This window comes from Aythya ferina (assembly GCF_964211825.1).
Source record: "Aythya ferina genome assembly, chromosome: 3".
Lineage (NCBI taxonomy): Eukaryota > Metazoa > Chordata > Aves > Anseriformes > Anatidae > Aythya > Aythya ferina.
The window spans coordinates 98,591,520-98,613,871 of record NC_140298.1 but is presented as its reverse complement, the minus strand read 5'-3'; the positions used below and the strand labels follow the sequence as shown (position 1 = coordinate 98,613,871).

General features: G+C 40.7%; 1 protein-coding gene across 10 annotated transcripts in view; it reads left to right on the top strand.

The window, feature by feature from the left end:
* The window catches only part of DLGAP2 (DLG associated protein 2), a 478,278-nt gene that overhangs the window by 28,785 nt on the left and 427,141 nt on the right, over positions 1-22,352 (top strand). For 2 of the 10 annotated variants that reach the window (XM_084515998.1, XM_084515990.1), the window contains exons 1-2: positions 10,409-10,551; positions 11,619-11,728. The exons of 7 other annotated variants lie outside the window; for them this stretch is intronic. In XM_084515998.1, coding sequence (XP_084372124.1) covers positions 11,714-11,728 — 15 coding nt within the window. In that variant the 5' untranslated portion in view covers positions 10,409-10,551; positions 11,619-11,713. Of the gene's footprint in view, positions 1-10,408; positions 10,552-11,618; positions 11,729-22,352 lie in introns of those variants that run through there. One more of the 10 variants, XM_084515994.1, reaches the window with a different exon arrangement.

Sequence of the window (22,352 nt, the reverse complement as noted above, 5' to 3'; positions counted from 1 at the left end):
AGCTCTGTGACCAAGATAATGAATAGTGTGTTTTCTGTGGAATTCAAAGTCTCAAGTGTAGCGTATATTGGACACAAGCTAAGTTCCTCTGACGTCAGTGCAGTCTTCCACTGATTAGGATGGCCTTTGGATGTGGCCCAGAGCTATCAACTAAAATGGATGTAGCTGTGTTTTAATAAGCAGATGATTACAGGTAAGTATTTGCAATTAAATGAAAACTAAATAGGCTAAATTATTCTCAGGGGTAATTCTGTTGTTTTCAATGGAGTTATACCAATAACTGATTTGACCCAATATTTTGTTTATAGCAGGGCTCATGAAGTGCTAATTATATTGGTCACATTAGTGAAAAACAAACAGACCTCGGCTTTGTTTGTATGGTCAAACAATGTAATTATGAATGCTGGAACTGACAGCTAAGCTTAATATGGAATACTGAGCACTAACTAAAAATGCATGTGAAACACTTTGTTGGGAGTACATACTGTACGGAAACTGGAACATATTTTTGGACAGCATCCCTGGCTTTGCAAATCAGATGCTAAGATTCAGCAAAGATGAGTCTTGAAGGTAAGGAACACTCCAGCAGAAAAAAAAAAAAAGTAATACAAGTGTTAGTCATGGATGACATTGCACTGTGAATGAAGGTTCAGCTGAAATAATTAAAGATTAACAAAGATATTTAAGCCATCTCTAACTCAGAATATTGAAACAATTTACTTGTTATTTATTTTACTGTACGAGTGACGTGAATCTGAGCAAAATTGCCCATGGTAAATGTGGAGGTGCAACTGTAATTTTGTTTGTATTAGCCAAGTTGGCCAAAGCAAAATCCTGACAGTCCTAACAGAAATCTATAGAAGAGGAGATCCCATTTAACAATATCTTATATAACCAAACCATATTATCTTAGTTCATATCTCCTTTAAATCTGTTTTGTCGAGACTCACTGGAGAGCTTGGTGTATAATGCACTACATGTACTATCATTACACAATAAATTAACACAATATTTTAAGATAAATCACTATTTGCTTTTCAAAGGAATTCTCTTAATAGGGCAAAACATTTTTCAAGCTGCCAGTGCTTGAATGCAGGTTTACATTTAGGTCATTAAGAAGTTATTAGAAAATACTGAGAAGATAGTAATAGTTAGCTACATGAAGATCTAGATGAGAAATGTGAAGTGGAACACCAAAACTGAAAATTTTTACTCTTTCAATTCTTCTGTTCTTATGAAAATGAGAAAAATAGGATTTACTGGGAGCAGAAGTGCTACACCATCTTTTGCCATCTAACTGAATAATTGTGTTTATTGCTGATGCAGGGCTCTGCTTTACAAAAACCTACCACACTCACCAGAATTGCTATCGGAGATGAATTATGGGACTGCTGTTCTGGCTAATGTCCATTAAATGGGGGCAATGACACATTTCTCTGTATAGATTCCAATACACCCCTCCTAGGTAAGCAGCTATTATATTCACCCACCAACCCTCCTACTCTCTTATAATACACCTTTAGCTCACTGTCAAAAATACCTCTGGAGTTCAAGTGATTTATTTTTGCTCAGAAGGCTTTCAGAAACAATCGGGAGTTCTTTGTTTTTATTACACCATTTTTCTCAGTAACCAGTGGGGAAAAGATTAAAATATTAATCTGTGCCTCTTATATGAACAATTTATAGTTTTTAGAACATCTCTTTCCATAAAGGAGTATTATCTTTATTATTATTATTATACCAATGGAGAGTATTTCAAGGTGTATTACCATACCAGAAAATGGTTGGCCATGTCTTTAAGATGTAGGCAATCGTATATAGTGTATAGACAGAGGACTAGAAGAATGAGATGGGTTTGTACAGTTCTAAGAAGTTTCTGGCCATAAGTCCTTGCTTGAGACCGTTGACACAGTTATGGAATTAATAGTATCTCTGTCCCATTTCTGGTCCCTCTGGAGCCAGTCCTACTGGTGTCAGGTCTTATGCCTGTTCTGTGTCGGGATGTAAGCTCAGCCTTTAACCTACATTGCTACCAGAATCTAGGTGCTGTTCCAGCTCTGCTGTTATTCAAGTCTGCTTGAATGCTCCTGCTTCTTAATCTTGCTACTCCCCAGCTACTATGTAGGAAGCATTTAGCCAGAGAGACAAAACATTAGAGGAAAGTACTTGAAAGCCGTAGTCAATTTGTATGTTTATCTGGTTGTATGCTATTTTATCCAGACACATTAGAGTGACTTCTCTTTTCAAGGGAGGAAGCCAACTCATGTTAATTTAAGAAGGTTAGTTATTTTTAATGTAGCAGTTCCTAACATTTCTGGGCAGTTCTCAGTGATTTTGCATCCTCCTCTCCCCTTAGTACCGTGTCTGCTCCTTCCCACTAGTCACAGGTCCCCTTGGAGCCAATCCAAGCGGAGTTTGGGTTAGCACCACTCCCAGCCCCACATCTTCCCTTGCAGCTCTCCTACCCTTCCCAGACCTCTGTTGTGGAACAGAGGCTGGGAAGCTCCCCATCCCACAGCCACCCCCTGCCACATCTTGTGGTGCTGCCTGATGGTCAGATGGACACCTCTTGTGTTCCTCAAGTGCCACCACTTATGCAGTTTGTGCCCATTGCCTTTGTCCTGGCACTGGGCACCACTGAAAGGAGCCTGGTTCCACCTCTCTTCAGGTATTGATGAGCCCTGAGCCTCCTCTTCTCCAGGGTGAACAGTCCCTGCTCTCAGCCTTTCCTCATAGGAGAGTGTTTAGTGTTTTCACCGTCTTCATGGCTCTTTATTGGACCCTCTCCAGTAGCTCCATGTATCTCATACTGCGAGGCCCAGAACTGGACACAGTATAGATGTGCAGCCTCACCACTGCTGAGTGGAGGGGAAATTTTGCATCAAACTTCCTTGTTTCTTAGCTGGCTGCTTAGTCGGATAGTGCACCACTGACATGGTTGTTCAATCATTGGCCTGTTAGGCCCATTTAACATTAGAGGCATTTGGTTGCTGCTTTGTGTCTGGGACTATTAGTTGGAAGTGTTTATTACTCTCTGATGTTCTAACTCATCAACTTACAGCTACGTTTTGGGCAGGGGTCAACATCCACTGTGCTAGCAGGTGACTGTTAATACAGAACTGATTCAGTCTGTTTGGTTAGGAAATTTTAATGTTATTTCATTATTAAAATCATTTGTTCCATAGAAAGGTGACAGCTAGTCATCACACTTCTTGAAAAGTCATTTTCCAATTATTTTGATTCATAAATTGGTAGATTTTTAAATTTCACTATGGACTGCTGTTTCATTCCTCCAGCCCAGAGAGGGTCATTGCAGTATTTTAATGTTTCCTTAATAGTTTTCCTAGGCTGTATCTTTAAGACAAGAGGAAACAAAGCTTTCCCCTGACTGAAGCAACTGGCAGGGCCCCTCCATCTCTCAGTTTTCACTTCAGTAAGGTACATGAGGACAAGCTTCAACCAGTCTAAGCAATAATGCGATTTCCAAGTGATCTTGCACTCTGGTGCATTGCTTAAAATTCCTTTCAGCAATGATATTAATGTCTCAGGGGTGCCATCTCATTGCAAAAGTGCTGGTAGAAGGATAATGCTTCTTGGTGTTTTGTTCTCTCTTCTTTGTTCCTTGCGGCTCCTGTTAGTTTGTGGAAATTAATAGGCTAGAATGGAAAGTGTTGCTCTTTATTCTCCCTGTTCAGAGAAATTCATGTCCTTTCTTTCCCAAATCATTTTGAAGAAGGAGGAAGGGAAGAAAAAATCTCCATACTTTGGTGGGCTGGCTGGATTCAAATACCAGCCACTGTTGCCCTTTCATTGGTGTTCAGCAGTCTTTGTGATATTGTTTTGGAAGCCTCTCCAGCACATGAATTTGCAATCTGCTGATACATATGCCACAGAGTTGAAAGTGTTTTTCATTCGTGAGGAACCTCTCAGAGCATCGTTAGGTTTCCTGCACTGTATCAGGCCTCTGCCAGCGTTACCCCTACATTTCATCAGTCTTTGGTAGCCGAGGTGAGTCATTGCTGCTGCTCTATAACAAACTCATTCTGCAGATGAACTTGCTGCATCTATAACATAAAACATTTTACTACTTTCATAATTACAGCATCAAACAATTATTGTATAAAAGCTTGCTATTACATCGAAACCAGATTCAAATGTACATAAAAGGTTATACTACTAATATACTCACATTTCAGTGTCAATAAAATGTTGCCTTAAATGAAGCATTTCCAAGTCATACCAAGGGCATGGTCTCCTTGGAGTCTGGAGATAAAGATGTGCTTATAAAAAAACACCACAGTGTTTTAAGAGTTCTACAACTTCTAAAAGTTGGTTTCTTTTAAGATGAAGATAAGATGATGTAAAGAATTTTATTTTTCAAAGTTTATATTTTGAAAACACCTTCCTTGCCTTCACTTCTCTTTATTACAAATGGAGAGCATCTTTGTATTATTTTACAGAGTATTAAAATAAAATGTTGGGGTGGAGACCATACCCATTGCAGTCTGAAATCTGCACAAGAAAAGGTCTCTCTTTTTGTCTCTCTTTCTCTATTTTTAGAAGTCTTACATTCACATGCTCTCCTGAATAAATTGTCCACAGATATCACTTAGCAATTATACCATATTAATAATACATAATTAAAGGTTTTCATGAAGTGTTCTACCTATGCCTAAAATAACACCAGCTAATCCTTACAAACAATTATCAAATAAGTAAACAAAGCAGGCATTTTAAAGTTTTGTTCCAGACCTGAGACACCCGTACAGAGACAATAGGTACAGATCTATAGCTACAAGGGTGAGTGTCTTCCTTGATGCATGGGGATCTCCCACAATGAAAGAAAAGAGTTGTCGTAATTATCTTGAAAATTTGTGTAATCTATTTGTGTATAAAATATATTTGTGTACATATTACATGAATATTCAAAAGAATTACCTGTATAATTTGAATAATAAGGAAATGAGCAAGGAAAGCCTAAGCTTGTAAATTCTTACATTCTTCACATATGGTCACCCAACTTATTCATCTGCAGCAGTGCTGCAAGCTCAAGGGATCTCACTTGTGAACAATAAAAAATGTGCCTTAAAGTTTCCAAGGTACTTACTAGGTCTTTTTCTAAGTTGTTCATCAATAAATCCATTGAAGTGCAAGATGGCTACTTGAGCAAATGAGAAGGTAATAACTCAGTTTCACTGTGCTCCAAAAAAAATGATTTTTTTTTCCCAACAATTAGCAGTTTATAGCTGATTTGTTTCTCACTCCAGCATGCTTCTCTCGAGTTTGGATAACTTTTGATACCTGATTCTTCCTTAGCCTGCAGTGGATCCACACATGGGTAAATAGACAGTCGAACTACTCTGTGAAAAGAACTGAAAAACACCTTCTGTCTTCCATATTAGCAGTGGGGGCATATATTTCCTGTGTTGATGTTACCACAAGTTATATCGAGTGGAAGGAGAAAGCTTTAGTTCACAAGTTTAACATTACCATTGCCTGTTTATGCTTGTCCCTCCTGCTACGTATTATCCAAATAACCCTTCTTTTGTAATTTTGCTGTTGCTTGGGATAAAGTCTAAAATAATGCCCAAATGCAGAATCTACTTTGAAAACTAGTCCCCAGACTGCAATGTAAAGAGTGAGCTTAAAAATGTCATTTTTTACACAAAATCTGGTAGTTGCACAACCCCATCTGATGATGAGATGCTTTCCATTCCATTTACCTCCTGTATTTCCTACTTCAAAATTCCCCAAGTTTTGTGTTAGTTCAAAGACTAGTAAACAATTGGGTAGAGCATTAGTTTCGAGTAAAAGGAAAACATTGAGCTGATGCATGCTTCACTGTCCCATTCTTAGATGCACATATCCTGTAGTCTTCATACTTCAAAGGATACTTTAGACAAATGGCCCTCTGAAATTGCATCTATATTCTCCTGAACCATCGGGGGTATAGGATTAGGCAAAGAATATACCCAGGACTGAATGAATCATAGGCTCATTTCATATAATGACTGTTTGGAGGAGTTGAGGATTGGCAATTTGGAGGAATACTCATTTAAGAACGTTGAGGATTAAGAACTGACTGTGCATATGCATATGAGAAAAAATTCCTAATAATCCTGATGCATTTTCCTAATACATGACCCAAGTATTAGTAAGTTTATAGTTAAGATAAATTTGGCCAGACTCTTCTTTGCACAAAGACACAGCATGCTGTTCAGATGACTTAGAGTAGCGCACTCACTTCTAGGCACCTTTGCCAACGAAGCACTTTGAGAGATCTCAGGAATCACAGAATCACAGAATCACAGAATTTTCTAGGTTGGAAGAGACCTCAAGGTCATCGAGTCCAACCTCCAACCTAACGCTAACAGCCCTCCACTAAACCATATCCCTAAGCTCTACATCTAAGCGTCTTTTGAAGACTTCCAGGGATGGTGACTCCACCACTTCCCTGGGCAGCCTGTTCCAATGCCTCACAACCCTTTCTGTAAAGAAGTTCTTCCTAACATCTAACCTAAAACTCCCCTGGCTAACTTAAGCCCATTCCCCCTCGTCCTGTCACCAGGCACGTGGGAGAACAGGCCAACCCCCACCTCTCTACAGCCTCCTTTAAGGTATCTGTAAAGAGCAATAAGGTCGCCCCTGAGCCTCCTCTTCTCCAGGCTGAACAAGCCCAGCTCCCTCAGCCGCTCCTCGTAGGACTTGTTCTCCAGGCCCCTCACCAGCTTCGTCGCCCTTCTCTGCACCCGCTCAAGCACCTCGATGTCCTTCTTGTAGCGAGGGGCCCAAAACTGAACACAGTACTCGAGGTGCGGCCTCACCAGAGCTGAGTACAGGGGGACGATCACCTCCCTAGCCCTGCTGGTCACGCTGTTCCTAATACAAGCCAGGATGCCGTTGGCCTTCTTGGCCACCTGAGCACACTGCTGGCTCATATTCAGCCGACTGTCCACCATCACTCCCAGGTCCATCTCTGCCTGGCAGCTTTCCAACCATTCCTCTCCCAGCCTGTAGCTCTGCTTGGGGTTATTGCGCCCCAGGTGCAGGACCCGGCACTTGGCCTTGTTAAACTTCATGCAGTTGACCTCAGCCCATCGGTGCAGCCTATCCAGATCCTCCTGCAGAGCTTTCCTACCCTCAAGCAGATCGACACACGCACCTAACTTGGTGTCATCTGCGAACTTACTGAGGGTGCACTCGATGCCCTCGTCCAGATCATCGATGAAGATATTAAAGAGGACCGGCCCCAGCACCGAGCCCTGGGGGACGCCACTAGTGACTGGCCTCCAACTGGACTTGGCTCCATTCACCACGACTCTTTGGGCCCGGCTATCCAGCCAGTTTCTAACCCAACGAAGCGTGCGCCAGTCCAAGCCAAGAGCAGCCAGAAATGCCACTGTGAAAGATGTGTGCACTCATCCCCAGCGCTGCAGTTCCTTATTTCTGGTCCTGTCTCCTGAGAACAGAGTCCTCAGTCCTGAGATGAAGCCCACAGAAACTTTATATGGTACCTGGGGAGAGAAGAGCATTTCAGGACTGGATGTGAAGTGGCTAGCATGTCGAACAAGACAGCTCTTCATGTAGCTCAGTGTGAAGTCTTCTCGAAGTAGCCAGAAGGGATGCTTGGTGTCCTAAATAGATGTGACCTAAATTTTAGACTTTTGCAAGATTTAGGTGCATATGGCGGGGACCTTCCTCTACTCAGGCTCTGATAATATTAACTTCCCTTAAGCACGTACGATGGCAACCTTTCTCCCTTTAAAAAATAAATACATTATTTTGAGGTTTTGTTTTGAAACAAAGTCAACACCCTGCTGTGGTTTTGGTCCTGTTCTGAATCCTGGGGTATTCACAGGAGGCATCTTTTTGCCATGCCTGGGAGAAATGGCCTCTCACCTCCAAGTAGGATGCTTGAACCTATGGGAGCATTCTCTGGGCCTCTTGTGAACATTGCATCTGTTTGCTTGGAAGCATACTTCCTCTCACTGATCTAGTGTAGGTGAGAATAAGGGCTTGTAATGCTAGAAAGTCTTCTTATGTAGTCCTGTGGTACTGGAAAGTCCTTATTCCAAAGGGAGCCTTTGGAATATTTTGGTGAATGTACTGCAGTTTATGTATGGTGAATTTATCAACAAAACTGAAGTGGTCCAGGTAAAACATTAGTTTTAGGAAACATGGACTAGATTTTCAGTGATATTCTCAGCAATAATGTAAACTGAGATGTACGGTACTTAACATCTATGTTGTATACATCATATAATGTCATGTAAAGTAGCCATTGCACCAGGCAGCAGTATGCTTCAAAGGCAGCAGAGTTCTAAGATGATAAAAATTTTCTGCTAGCCTTTGCTTAGCTTCAGGAGCAAGTAAATATAACCAAAGAGTCTGCTGGTTTTCTGCTTGCTGCCCCTGCACAAGGCGAGGAGCAGACAGAGAGGATGATGCCAGGAGGGTGATCAGTCTCAACCCCTCTGCACTGAGGGGTGATTTAGAAATGTAAATCCAATTTAGATAAACTGATTCCATCAATCCAAACCAATCCAATCCAGTCCCATCCAAATGAATCCAGTCTGTTGTTTAAAAACAGCAATTAATGATATAAACAATGATAAACACAAGTAATATTTATACTTTTTAATGGGGAATTACTAGCTTCACTAATATTGCACATCATCCTGTCTCCAAGCACGTCTCCAAAAGTGGGGGAACACAGGTGGAAGAGAAGATTTTTGAGACCTTGTGGGTTCACTCCCCTCCCATGACAGTCATGGGCCTCTGGGTAGCACGGTTAGTTAGTGCTATTTGTGTCATCTTAGCGGAGTTTGGAATAAAAGTCTGAGAAAGCCAAATTGCCACTTTATCCTGTAATGGTGAAATCTGTTTCCCATGTAAGCCAGCCTGTCTTTTCGCTGTGAACCAACCTACAGTGAAGCAGTGGGGAAATAAGCATTAAGCAAGAATGTAGACCACACTGTACAGACGAAAGAAAACTAGTGGGATGCAAGGATGAATTCTCCAACATCATATCAACTGACTTGGGATGTGCAAATAGTATTTGTGAGACTGAGAGAAGATGAGCTGTAATTCAGTGTTCAGTGCTGACAGGCAAGTCAAACTAACATTTCATTTCTAAAGGCTATGGAAAAAACGATTTTACTGGTTTCTGAGTAGGAATTGTTTAGATTTGATTTGATTTTGCTAAAATAAAAATGCTCCATTTCTACTGTAAATCAAACCAAAGAGCTTAGCTCAGTTTTAAATGCCAGTGTATCTAACAAAATTGTTTATGGCTGTTTCTATGCCGCTGTATGCAGCCTCAGGATGAGATGAAGGCAAATGCAGCTACACATCCACACTGCTTGCCTGCAGGAGTACCCCCTGACAGTAGCCCCGATGCAGCCCCGTATTTTGGGAGGGAACTGAGATGACCCTGCTATTAAAAGGTCACCATGTTCCTCAGGGTGCTTTTACCTTAGGAGTGAGTGGTACCAGGTCTTCAGCTGTTGTATTGGTCTTTGGGGTGATGTAGCTGAGAAGGTGGCTCAGTTTTCTTTCTTGCAGGGGTTTCTGGGCATCATCCAGGCTCTGTGGGATTACAGGTGTGTAAAACAGCTCTTTTCTTAATGCAGCCTGGTCTACAAAGAATGCAGATGAAGAATTAAATCTTAAAAGAACTCTAGGTGGGAGACAGGTATCCAAATCCAAAGAAAGTGGATGAAGTAACAAGTTTCTGTTGGTAAGGCTCCACCTGCTCCTACATGTAGGAGTGGCCATATTTACAGTGAGAATTCATGGGAATATTTTATGGATCCCAGATCTTGCCACTACCAGGTCAGATTTCTCTGTTCATCTTTTACGAAAGAAAGGACATCTAAAGTTTATGAAAGAAAAAATATTTCCTAATGTGGATCTAGGGCTAAAGGCTTAGTGCATCAGTCCCCAAAGAGAATGAAATTCCTCCTCATTGTTTTCTGGAAAGTTCTTGAATTCAAGGAAAAAAAAAAAAAAAAAAAAAAAAAAAAAAAAGTGGTAGTAAAATATACCCATCTCCATAGCCTGCAGTAGGTTGCTTTGGCGTACTGCCCATGGTGGGACACATTGTTAGGTACCTCTGATTTCTTTGGATATGGTATAGGAAACCTAAACACTGAGTACAATATAAAGGAATATTGAATTTTGGATGCTGTTGACTCGAGATGTCTGGGCAGCCAGTTGGAGTAGAGGTACTGCATTGCTTAGCATAATGGAAGAAAGCCAAAACCTTAATTCCTTGAATACTATACAAATAATGGCATCTGAGGACTTGTCCGTGTCCTTTCGGGTCCAGGTTATTAGCTTTTTCTTCCTGTCTCCTTACTTTTTAGCTCCTTTCACAGACGCTTGGAGAAATAGTTGCCAATATGTCAGTGTCCTAGCCCTCGCATCTGCCACCAGCTCCCAGGGAACCCCCTCAGGGCCACCTCAGTGAAGCTTCAGCTGGGGATAATCAAATTTTGCCATGAAATTCAGCTTCTGTTGTTTCATCAATTAGTGAACCAAGGACAGGGTGTGAGTATATAATGCAATGAGCCTGAACTGTAGCAGATTAGTAAGTTTCTGTTTGTCAGTTGAGTTGCCATGTTGTTCAAAGTGTCGCTTGGATATCCTTAGAGCTTTGAAAGGTATCGCTTGAGCTGCACTGTTATCCAAACACAATCCCTGCTCATGTGTGGGTCAGCTCTTGGGGTACACACAATAGGTCTGATGACTTTCAGATACATCAGATTCAATATATATTTTTTTTTCATGTGTGTTTCTGTTTGCAAATTTCTCATCAAAAATGAAACAATCTTCCCCAAAAGTGCACCTTCATGCTTTATCTATCTATCTATCTATCTATCTATCTATCTATCTATCTATCTATCTATTTTTATGCCAATATAAAAATTGTCTGACTGCACTGGTGATTTTATTGATTTGACCCAGGAGGTTCTGGGTATTCGTTAGAATCATTATTTTAACTCATTTTTGTTAATGACATAACATTTCCTTTTTCCACGTTTTTATCACGTTTCTTGGGTTGAGTAGAGGATGGTTCAATACAGAAATACATTGCATTTTCCATTCACTGGACTTCTATTACCTGTGCTGCAATGCTGATTATCCTAAACAAGCTCAGCTCTTTCTTTGATCTTTTTAAAATATAATGTCCAACATGCTTTGTGAACGAATGATTAGATAATACAGTTCCAGATTTTTGCAGTTTTCCTGTACCTTGCATGTAAAGAGCAAAAGGATTGCTGTAAACCTTTGCAGTATACTACAGCAAAACTGAATACATCAGAAAGGTTTTCCTGTAGTATGATTGTTGCCATGCAGTATGTGTCCCTGTGCTTGCTTGTTTCATGCTACATTGCTGTGCTTAATTGAATTCAAAGCTGCTTGGGACCATGCTTTTGGTTTGCTCTGTGTGCACACAGTATGAATTTAAAACCCTTTTTTTTTTTTTTCCTCTTTCTCTCTTTTTTTTTTTTTTTTTTTTTTTTTTTTTTTTTTTTTTTTGGGGGGGAGGGGTGGGGTGGAGTCTTCTGCACTTTTTATTGCATTTCCCCATTCCTATTCATTCCTTATCTTAGGATTTCTCATCCTCTGAAGCACCAGAGTAGCTACCACGAGTTCACCTACTGCTGCTACGTGGGAATGCCTGCAGCAGGCACGAGACTCACACATTATGGGGACATCTCAGGTACTGCTTTAAGCTCCTAGGGCAAAAAGCCTTTATTTCTGGCAAAGACAGTGGGCTGAAAATACTGTATGAGTTTTGGGCCTCGGCATGATGGTGGGAACAGCATGGAACACTGACTGCCTCTGGGGTGGTGAGACCAAGAAGAGGTCATTGCTCCTGGGCAATGCTTATCACTCCCTTCGTGGTGACATTCCCCAAATTGCCCCAAACCCTCCTTCCTTGTCTCCCTGCTGCATAGGAACCCGCTGAACACTTTGTTAAAACCTCCAGCTGAGATGGATTGCAGCTGAGTTCGGTTTGACAGGGCGAGCTTCATGAGGGGCTTCTGGTGGGGCTGTCTGTGGAAGCTGTAGGCCCTGCAGATGGATCAAAGTGGTTGGTGACCACTGGGCACTGACGGTGGCAACCAGAACCGCCCTGGGTGTGCTCTGAGGTGGTGGCAGCCGTGGGTTACTTGTGACACACGGGGAGGACCAGTGGCAGCTTCACAGAAGTGGCAGGTCATGGCCCGAAGGGGTCTGGCTCATGTCTGCTCACAGCCCATGGCTGCCGGCAGCAGGCCCTGCGCAGTACAGCGCTTCCAGAAAGCTCTTTGGCTGCTTCAGTGCAATGAAGTTTTTATGGCTAACACTTCAGTATTGCAACAGCTAACAAACAGACCAATTCTGTTAAAAGTGGAGGCAATTAACATTCAGGGGAAAAAATGCCTTGAAGTTGTCAGCTTTCGGGCTAAGAATATTGCAGCAATGCCCTCTAGTGTTGCTTTCCTTAAAGTGTGGCTGCTTCCCAGGCAAGATCCCCTTGTACACAAGGCGGCTTTATCCTTCTCTGCTTGCCCTAGACACACAACACATAAGAAAAAGATCAGATTCAGGGTATTTGACCTTTTCCTAGCAATATGGGAGTATGCGTTAGTTACCTATATTACTTTTAATTGACCGAATAATGTTACGGAATGCCCATAAATTTCTGGTGCGAGGTTTTCTTTCCCCTGAACTTAAAGCTGAAGAAATAAAAACTCGAAGCCCTAAGTACATTCTAGATGCTCATGTGCTGCTGGGATTTGATTTAGCTTTATTACATTGAAAAAATCAATATGTTACTGTAATTCTGAAAATGCTTGAACTAAGTGTAGGCTTTTTTTTTTTTCTTTTTTTTTTTTTTTTTTCCCTGTTAATAATTAATTAAGTCATGGTCGTGTAAGTAGAAGAGTAGGACCTGAAATTGAATTTTGGGTTATGGTTGCTGATGGTAGGGTGGATATATGACCTATAAATAACATCAAGTGAGGCACAATATACATCTAGTAGATTTTATACAGCTGGATAGGTTCCATTTTCTCTGTGTGGTCATAGCTAGCTGGTTAATATTTCTATAGTCTCTATGTACTATCAAAAGTATATCTAAAAATATGGATGAAAGCTTCATCTCGAAACTCTGATCACAGAACAGTTGTTATGCGACATTTACAAAGCCTGTTTAAGCCGTCTGTTTTCTAGGCTTTGACTTCAGTTTCTAATTACACAGTAAAAATATGATGGTGAGAAATGAATAATGAAAGTGAAGAGGTGATGGATACAGTACAAAACACAGTTTAAGTTACTTGTCTCACGTACTTTAAGAATATATTTCAACATGAAAACTGTTTCTGGAGGAATTAAAGTGGCAATGCAGGAATTTCATGGAGAGAACCTTGAGTATGCAAAAGGAAATTAGTCCAAACCCATCTTTTTCCAGATACATGCTTCAGATTGTTTGAGTCTTAGTATTTTCTTTATAGTATAGGTTCAATAACTGTAAAATACTGAAGGCTATTAGTTTTAACAGCTCTGTTTGTGGTCAGCTTTGCAATGTAAACTGTTGGCCATTAGTATGGGCGAGCTACTTGAGATGTAAATCCATGTCATGATGAGGAGGAAGATATATGTCATCATATAAAAAGTAACCCAGTAAGAAATACATTGTGAATGAATCATAAAGATTGTGACCTTTTCCAAGCCTAGCAATTTAAAAATATTGGGTTGAATATAGGGTAGTTCTAATCTTGAAAGCTATCTTCTCTATTCCATTGCCTTCTTTTTTCGTATTTATTTTATAGCCACTCTTGCTGACCTAGATGAAAATCTTAATATTTTCAGTGTTTTTTTTTTTTTTTTTTTTTTTCCTTAGATGTTTTCCTACGTAACTACCAATGTTACAGGTTCTCTGGAGAAGACCAGTTACAAACATATGATGACCTCTAAAATCATGCTTTTGATACACTATGCATATGTGACAAGCAGTGACAAGCAAAATAAGAAGCCTATGTCTTTGTAAAGGCTCAGGGTCCGGTCTGTGCTCTCTGATGCTGTAAGCTGAGTTTAAATAACTCACAGGTCTCCCACCCTCCCCTTGCTTGTAAACCATTTTGTACCAAAACCAGTGATTCTGAACCTATGTCACTCCAGGTGACTGCATATAATGACAGAGCAAGCTTTGGGGAATCTCTCCTTAAATGTTACTGCCTTTGCTAGTCTATTCCTAAAGAAAAGAAAGGGTAATTTCTCCCATCTGAAATCTTTTTGTTCTCCTTTGGTTGAAGGATGTGGAGGAAGAGAGGTATAAATTACTATGGGAATAATTCCAGTCTCAGAATTAAACAACAAAATAGTGCTGAAAACCAGATATATGTTGTAACATGGTGCTTATTTAGAAAGAAGGGCACCAATAAAACTGGGGGCAGGAAAAGCATGTTATATTTGCTTTAGGTGAGCGTGGTGCTGAAACTTCATATTACAATCAAATGAATTTACTTTGTAAGAGTAATTTTTTTGTTGCAGGGGAAGTGTATGCACATAAAAGATTAATGGGTTTTCTATTTAAATATATAAATTAAAACTGTGTGCAAAGTGCTGTTTGCACATCAATAATTGCCTTGTGCCCAACTGCCAGCCAGGCTAAACAGCTCACCAAACACCGAAAAGGGACTTGATGGCTTTCTTTATCTGCTCTTACTCATTGGCTACAGCATGTAGTTTTTGCTTTAAAAACGTGTTTTTGCTGCAGGGTAACTCACTGACACAAGCCATCCTGAGATAAAGTCACTGTAGGAAAGCCCTGTGGGCTTTTCTCAGAGGGTAAAACATCTTAAGAATTGGATGATAGCTCTGCCTGTGGTCGACCTGGCCTAGTTTACCTCATGATGCCCCTGAAGAGCTTTTTCTTCAGTGTAGCTTTATGGCTTATTTTTTAGTTACACTCCAAGGTCAAATGATCCATTTTCTTACTGGGGAAGTAAAAGTTTACAGAAATTGTTCTACAAAAGCTGACACCATTGCCATTGAAAGTGGAGCATTAATATGTGCCTCATTTTGTTTAGGCTGCTGAACCGTGACAGTCTAAAATTCAGGCAGAAGCAGCTGATTTCCAGGACTATGGACATGGAAGTTATTTATCCCCATGGTCGATACAAAGCACTTCTTTCCCTCAGGTGTGCATGCTGCAGACTTAAGCTACAGATTTGTTTATGTACTTCTCTTGTTTCCAAATCTGGCTACACATAAATTCACCACTTATCCAAATTGTAGAGAAAACTGTAAGCCCATTAGCCACCTGTACCTTTTAAAAATAAAAATAATAAAAATAATAAATAGTAATAAATAATAAATAGTAATCAAGCTTGGAGTTACTCAAACAAGACCACATGTCACACAGCATTGGTAAATAGTGAGCAGCCGTTTCAATTTTGCCTAAGAAAGCTGGTTGCCTGATTTTATAGAACTGGAGAAGTATACACCAGAGAGGAAAGAAGATGAAGAAAATGTGAAAGAGCTTCTGAATAACCATTGGTTATATAGTTAAATAGACTGGAATGCTTCAGGTTGGGAAAGAAGCAGCTGAGAAAAGTCTACAAGTTGCAAGAAGAAAGTGAACAAGGAAAAAACATCTCTTTCTACCCACATGGGACCAAGAGGTCATCAGCTAAAACTTGCAGGCATCAGGTTCACGATATGTGAAAGGGTCTGCATACAGCACATAGGTGTGAAGCTCCTGGATGTGGGATCTTTCAGGTGACAAAAATTTCAGAGCTTTCTAATCAGACTAATTTGGGGAAGGGACGTATATGAAGGTCTATTAAACACAAAGGGCTCAATTCAGTTGCCAGAACTTGTGTTTTTTGTTGTCTTCTGAGGTACTTAAGGGTGTCCATGGCATCTCGTGGGGCTGGCACTGGATCTGTGGTGGAGCTCTGTCCTTCTGCAGAGGGAGCTGGAGGCCAGGTGCACTATTGTTGGGCACCACAAATGGCTCGTGATGCCTGTGGGAGACCAACCAAGACCTCTAGCGTGTCTCAGAAGAGACCATGTGCTGACAAACCTGCCATCAATGACCGCCTGTAGTGGTGGAGCACCACTGGTGTGGGGTGGAGCACATTGCTGGTGACCCCACTGAGTGTCACCTTGTGCCGTGAGCCTGGGGGACACAGACACCCCCTTGCGAAGGGAGAGCCACATCCACGGCTTCGAGTGCCTCCCATGAGACTTGGCAGGTCAGCTCAGCTGGCAAGTTGTTCTCTGGAAAGGTGATACAGTTGTTCCACTGGAGCACAGATAGCAAGTAAAGAACAATGTAAATAGCCTTAAAATGAAGCAAGTGCTGTCTCGTGACACGTACGGAAGAAAAGCTATTGAGTTTTGTGTCAGAGTGGTGAAATGAGGAGAAACATAGAATCCATAGGTTTTCGTTTCCTAAGTATCTGTTGGGTTGCCAGGAGATGTCAAATCTCTGAAACGTTGTTTTTTTTTTTTTATAGGATTAGCTAGTTTTGTTGACTTGGGTCAGCTGTTTCTATATTTCATTACAATTTCAGTACTATTATAGGCCTTTTTGAATGGGGCAGCATCAATGGTAAATTTTCAGTGGCTCTGTCGGTGTGTAATTCACCCTGCACCAGATTCCTTGACTTCACAGAAGCCAGCATCCCTTCCTCACAGCCCATGGAGCTCAGAAGCAGAGAACCAGACCCTAATTTGCTTCCTAGTTCTTAATATGTGGTATCTTGGCTTACACAAGTATTCCTGGAGCTATTTTAGGGTTTTGCTGTTTTCCTTGCTATTCTCTTGTTTTTACCATTCAGCTGTAAGTGTGGAGGAGAGAGGTGATAGCTTCTAAGTGATCACTCTGCATCAATCCCAACGCTGCTGCCCTGAAAAGATAAAATTTATGTATTGAAAGCACATGAACACAAAACGGCACTTCAGCTTGCATTGTTGTTACTTCTTTTTGTGGGTAGCGTGCTGTTTCTGGTGGCTAAATCAGAACTTACCTTCAGAAAGCAAGCAAACACATCTATCGCTAATGGCTGGCTACAGCCAATCTTACTCCCAAGTCCCACATCCTCTCGTACTGCTATTACTTTGTATTTATTGTGGATTTCATGAAGTGCTTTATGAGTGCTGCACACACTATGAGCCCCCTTTGAAAGTCACAAGATTTGACTGTTGCAATGTTTTCTGAAATAAAGCTCTGCACAGGCTCTAACTAGTGCACAAACTTAGAGCTTTATGTAGGATAATTTAGTTATCCCAGTTAATTACAGCTGCTAGACTGTGTAAGTGTGCACATACGTATAAACATACATATAAGTATGCTGAGGCACCTGTCACAGAATTTACTACTGCTTCCCATGTATTTCTCCATGAACTGTCTACCCCAGCTATTATCTAATCAATGAATGAAATATGTGATGTGGATTGCATGGTATTTTCTTAAGCTTCAAATAAGGAAATTAGTTCTGAGTGGGATTTACCACTGTGGATCAGCAGATATAACCTAGAGTATTTGTAAATATAGTCCTTTTTTTCTGACTTACGCATGCTATATATGCTGGGAAATTTGTAAAGTACAGTTTGATTGCTATCTATACATGGTGCCACTTATTTTATAGAGCTCTGCATTGTACCATACTAGAAACGCTGGCTAGTTTTTGTGTAGATGAAAGCACAGCAGATGCTGAGACTAGGTTATTTCAAGAAAGTCTTGATGAAGTCAGGCAAGGAGTGTACAAATCCCAACAACTGACTGAGCAAAAACTTTCATGAAGGTTGTAAAAAAGAACAACAACAACCAAACAAAACCAAAACAACACAAACAAGCTGAACAAAATAATAAATAATAATTAAAAGAAGAAATCCTACTGAGTAAGTGTAATGGGAATCAGAAGATCCGAGCTCTCTTCAGTCATTTGCTGGATGGGCACTCAGTCTTGTGCTGCTTGAGGAGGTCTTGGAGGGGAAGGGAGAACAACTGCTATGTCGTTTGAGTTCCTGGGGCTGCTGGGTTTGATTTCTGCACTGCCCTCTTCCTTCCCACGTTTGTACTGTGAGCAACCATCCCCACACAACTGCACTCCAGCTGTGCTCTTCGAACACAGCTCCTTTCCACCAAAGCCCAAATGGCTTCATACATCAAGATGTGATAGAAACAGAGAGGTATTTTGCAGCATTTAAGGTCTCCTGTCTAAAACCTAGAATTTGTAAAATACTCATTCATTTGCCTGTGGGATTAATTCTAAGAAGCTGCTTTCCCATTAGTACTCTGCCAGAGAGCAGACCATTTTTAAAGCAGTAAAACAGCTGCAGCATTGCCTGCTAGATGGAGTGATGTTCAGTTCCCTCTTCTGTCTGAAGGGACACAGGCTCCAGGTTCCCTACAGGCAGTAGAGCTGACTTCTCTAGTTCTTCATCTTGGAGGAAGTCCTTTGGAGTTTCTTCTTTGGCATGAATAATTAAGTCTTACTGGGGCAAGAGAGAAAAAAGAGATGCTGAGGCTTGTTGTTGAGGATCCTTCTCTGGGCAAGGAAATGGCTGTGCTGTCTCTGCAAATGCTTACTACGCTGTACTCACTTGAATAGCTCTACTCACTAGAGGAAGAACTCATTTTCAAATCCCCCATCCTGCGTATTTGTCCTGCTCAAGTCCAAAAAGATAAAAAAATAAAAAAATAAAAAAAATCCATGCATGATATAACAACTGTAGTAGGAGGGATCATAGACATGAACCTCCACAGCGGTTTACTACGAGCATTCACCTTGATGACAAAAGATGCTGGTTGTTTGAGTCTAGTCAGCTGTGGCAAGAATTAAGTCCTTTTTTTCACCTTGTGTTGGAGGCTGAAGGATTCCAGCTCTATTTTGTGGGCAAGAGCGGCTGTGGGCACCCACGTATGGAAGCTGGGGAGGTCCAGCAGCCTGGAATTGAGTGCTTGGGAGAATTAGGATTCTCATCACATTGCTCCCTCAGTTATTTCCACGTGGCCTAGGCAATGCCCGCACTCAGTGCTGTGGTCTTGTGATTCCTGTTTTATGCAGCTGTTTTCATGAGTTTTATAGAGAACCTGCACTCCTAGGTCCCTGAAGGAGCCTTGCTGGTTGCAGTAGGCTACGAGTGGAGCGTTTAATCTTGCAGCATTTGAGCCTGTAGATGACTTTCTCATTTTGTCTCCTTATCTGTCGGTAAAACATACAGTACTAAGTGAGCAGTAAATACATAATATCACAGTTATGCAAAATAGAGAGTTGCTGTTTTGGGACATTATTCAAAATGTGTGCCCAGTCTGTGTCCTCTGAGGGACTGCAGAGGCAGAGAGGCAGCACAGAGATTCCTGGTACAGGTCCCTGGAGGCACAAGTGCGGAGGGAACACCTCTTGTCATCCACGGGAGCTGGCAGCAAGTGGCTGGGCTTGACCATGCTGACTTAGGGCATCTTGCAGAGGTTTCTGAGTTCATGTTAGTCCTTCTCATCAAGTTTGGATGCTGTGAATACTCCCACATCCAGTAGACTTGAGGGATATATTGATGATTCTGTGCTGTCCATTACAATTAATGCTCTTCTGATGATTGCTTACCTACCTACACTTTATTTTGGGCATTTTTTCCCCATAAAATACCATCACTGAGGACAACTTGAAAAACATCTTATTCATTAGAAAGTGATGGTTATTGCTAATGAAACACAGATCACACAGGTGACTTGATGTACCTCTCACTGCTGCCTGAAACATTTGTTCTGTATGCACACCATTCAGCTGCTCTATGAAAGGACTGTGTGATTCTGCTCTTTTTTTTTTTTTAAATTATTATTTCATTTATTTATTTATTTATTTTGTGATAGTCCTTTTAAAAAGCAAAGCTCTGGACACCCTGAGTGAATGTACCTTACCTTGTTGATGCTCTCATAACAAAATTTTGTCCAGGGTAGACACACCTTCAAAATAATCTTTTGCCTTGCTTCAGTGAGGCTCACTTTCCCAGCAACTTGCAGCTTTCTTTTCCATTCCTTCCATCTCCAACTTGCGTAAGAGATGTCAAGAGCATGATTTAATTGGAATAGGTCTGCTCAGAGTGAATGAGTGAAATAGGCTGGCCACTGACTTGCCAGTGAGAACACTCTTGAAATACAACATGATCACAGCTAGGATAGTCAAGAAAAAGCTCAAATTCAACTGTCTGAAATGCTTCATGCTAAAAAAAGAGGCTGTGTTTCTAAAAAAGTCTTATTGGAAAGGGAAATGAACTGATTAAGGATCATCGTTTCCTTTGAAAATAGGTTAAGCATTATAAACCCTGTAAATTTTCCAGCAAGTTCTGATGTACCTTTATAAGTTGTTCCAAAATGTGGCAAATAAAGATTATTTAAAGTGTGATATGTTATTTTTAGCTTTTACAAAAATAAGTTGCTTAAAACTTAGAATGCCATAATAACAAAATAGTCTTGTACAGAACCATTTTAATGGAATACAGAAACAAGAGTTATTTCCCTATTTCATTTCATAATGGAGATAAATTAAGAAACTAATTAAAGTGCAGCTAAATTGGCCACAGTTCAGAAGTTTTTGAGGAAAAAAAATCTTTTTTCACTCCTTTAAAAAAACAACATAAGATATGGGAGGGTATTTTAAGCAAAAGCGTTCTGAGGTAATGAATTGAATCAAATGGGTCCCTTAATTTGCTACTTTATTTTTGTTATATTTCAAAATTCATATTCTGGTTCAAGCAGAGATGGCCTTTGCAATTTGATGCTGTCTGAGAATATTGGAAAAACTGACTGTAAATTGGAATTTGCACAATGAACTGTCAGTGAAATTTAGCTTTGCTCAGAGATCTGGAATAAGAATTATGCTACATGTAAGTCGTATTAAGGCCTCTGTGAGAATCAGATTGTACTACTCTAAGATAATGCATAATTGATTTTATCTTGGAAATGTATATTATTACTCCTCTTTGTATAAGATGAATGAGTCTGACAGACAAAATACTTCATTTAAAAGACAAATGACAAATCCTTGTCCTTTGATTTCCTTCCTGTCCTCATGGTAAAATCTAAATTATTTCTCCTTATTTTCTTCTACTGTGACTCAAGTTTAGTTTCCTCATTTTCTTCCATTGAATTTATGTGTATTTAGTAGTTATAGTACAAGTTGTGTAACTAGAAGTACTTTGCCTCAAGAAACCAATCTCAATTGTTCACATTCTGCTGGAACTGTGCAGGCAGGTAGCAATGAAGGAGTGGGAAGTTCTTGGTCTCTTTGTTTTGTAATTTCACTAGTTATGATTTTATTTAGAAGAAAGTGGTGAAATGGTAATAAATGCATGCAGCAACTTATATTGCTGTGGTATATACATGGCTATACTGAAGAAAATTGGTAGCAACAAATAATAGTGATTGAAAGTGCCCGTGAATCTCAGTAGACAACTACCCAATTAGAGCACTTTTCAAACGTATATTGAGAGCAAAGAGATAATTGGGTCATTTCAGTGGACGGTAAGAAAAAAAAAAAAAGACACAAGTTGGGTCAGCTCAATCTAGAGGTGAAGCAGATGGTTTAAGTGCCACAAAAGAGCCACCGCCTTTAGGGTCTGGATACTTGAAGGCCCTGGAAAGCCAGATGGGCTGTTGGTGACAATGTGCAGTGGATGGGTGCTCTCCAAGGCCGGGCTGGCCATGTGCACCCTTCCTGCAAAGAGGTGTGCATAGGAACTACAGCAATGGGACCTAAAACCCTGACTCTTCAGGGTGTCCCCTGTTTCTCTATCGCCAGCTCTACCTCACTCCCTTCCCTTTCTGTTTGCGAAGTGGCCAAACTCTCTTGTTGCCTCAGCAAAATGCAGACAGCGCTCTGTGAAAGCTGTGAGCCTGCCTCGGATGATGGAAATCTTCCAGGCTCTTCCAGGTTGTCAGTTCTGGGTAATTTGCTCCCCAGAGTTATGGAGAAAGTAGCTGAGGCAACTTCTGAATCACCAGTGTGGATCCTGGGGAGCTAAGAAAATTTCAGAGAATTGGAAAAGCACTAATGCTGTTCAAGTGTCTGAAAAGGGTAGAAAACAGGACCTAGAAACTGCCCCCTTGTATGAACTCAGATTCCAGTAAAATGCTGGAATAGTTAGCTTGGAAAGGATGGTTAGAAAATACAAATAGTATCAGTCAATATGGTTTGATGGAAAGGGAATCTTGTCAAATAAATGTGTTACCTTTCTTTGACAGGATTATAGATTGGTTGATGGAAGCAACTGTGTGGATACAGAGGCAATTTCATTTCTCCGAAGTATTTACCTTGGTATCACAGGGTATTTTGATTAAAACCTGG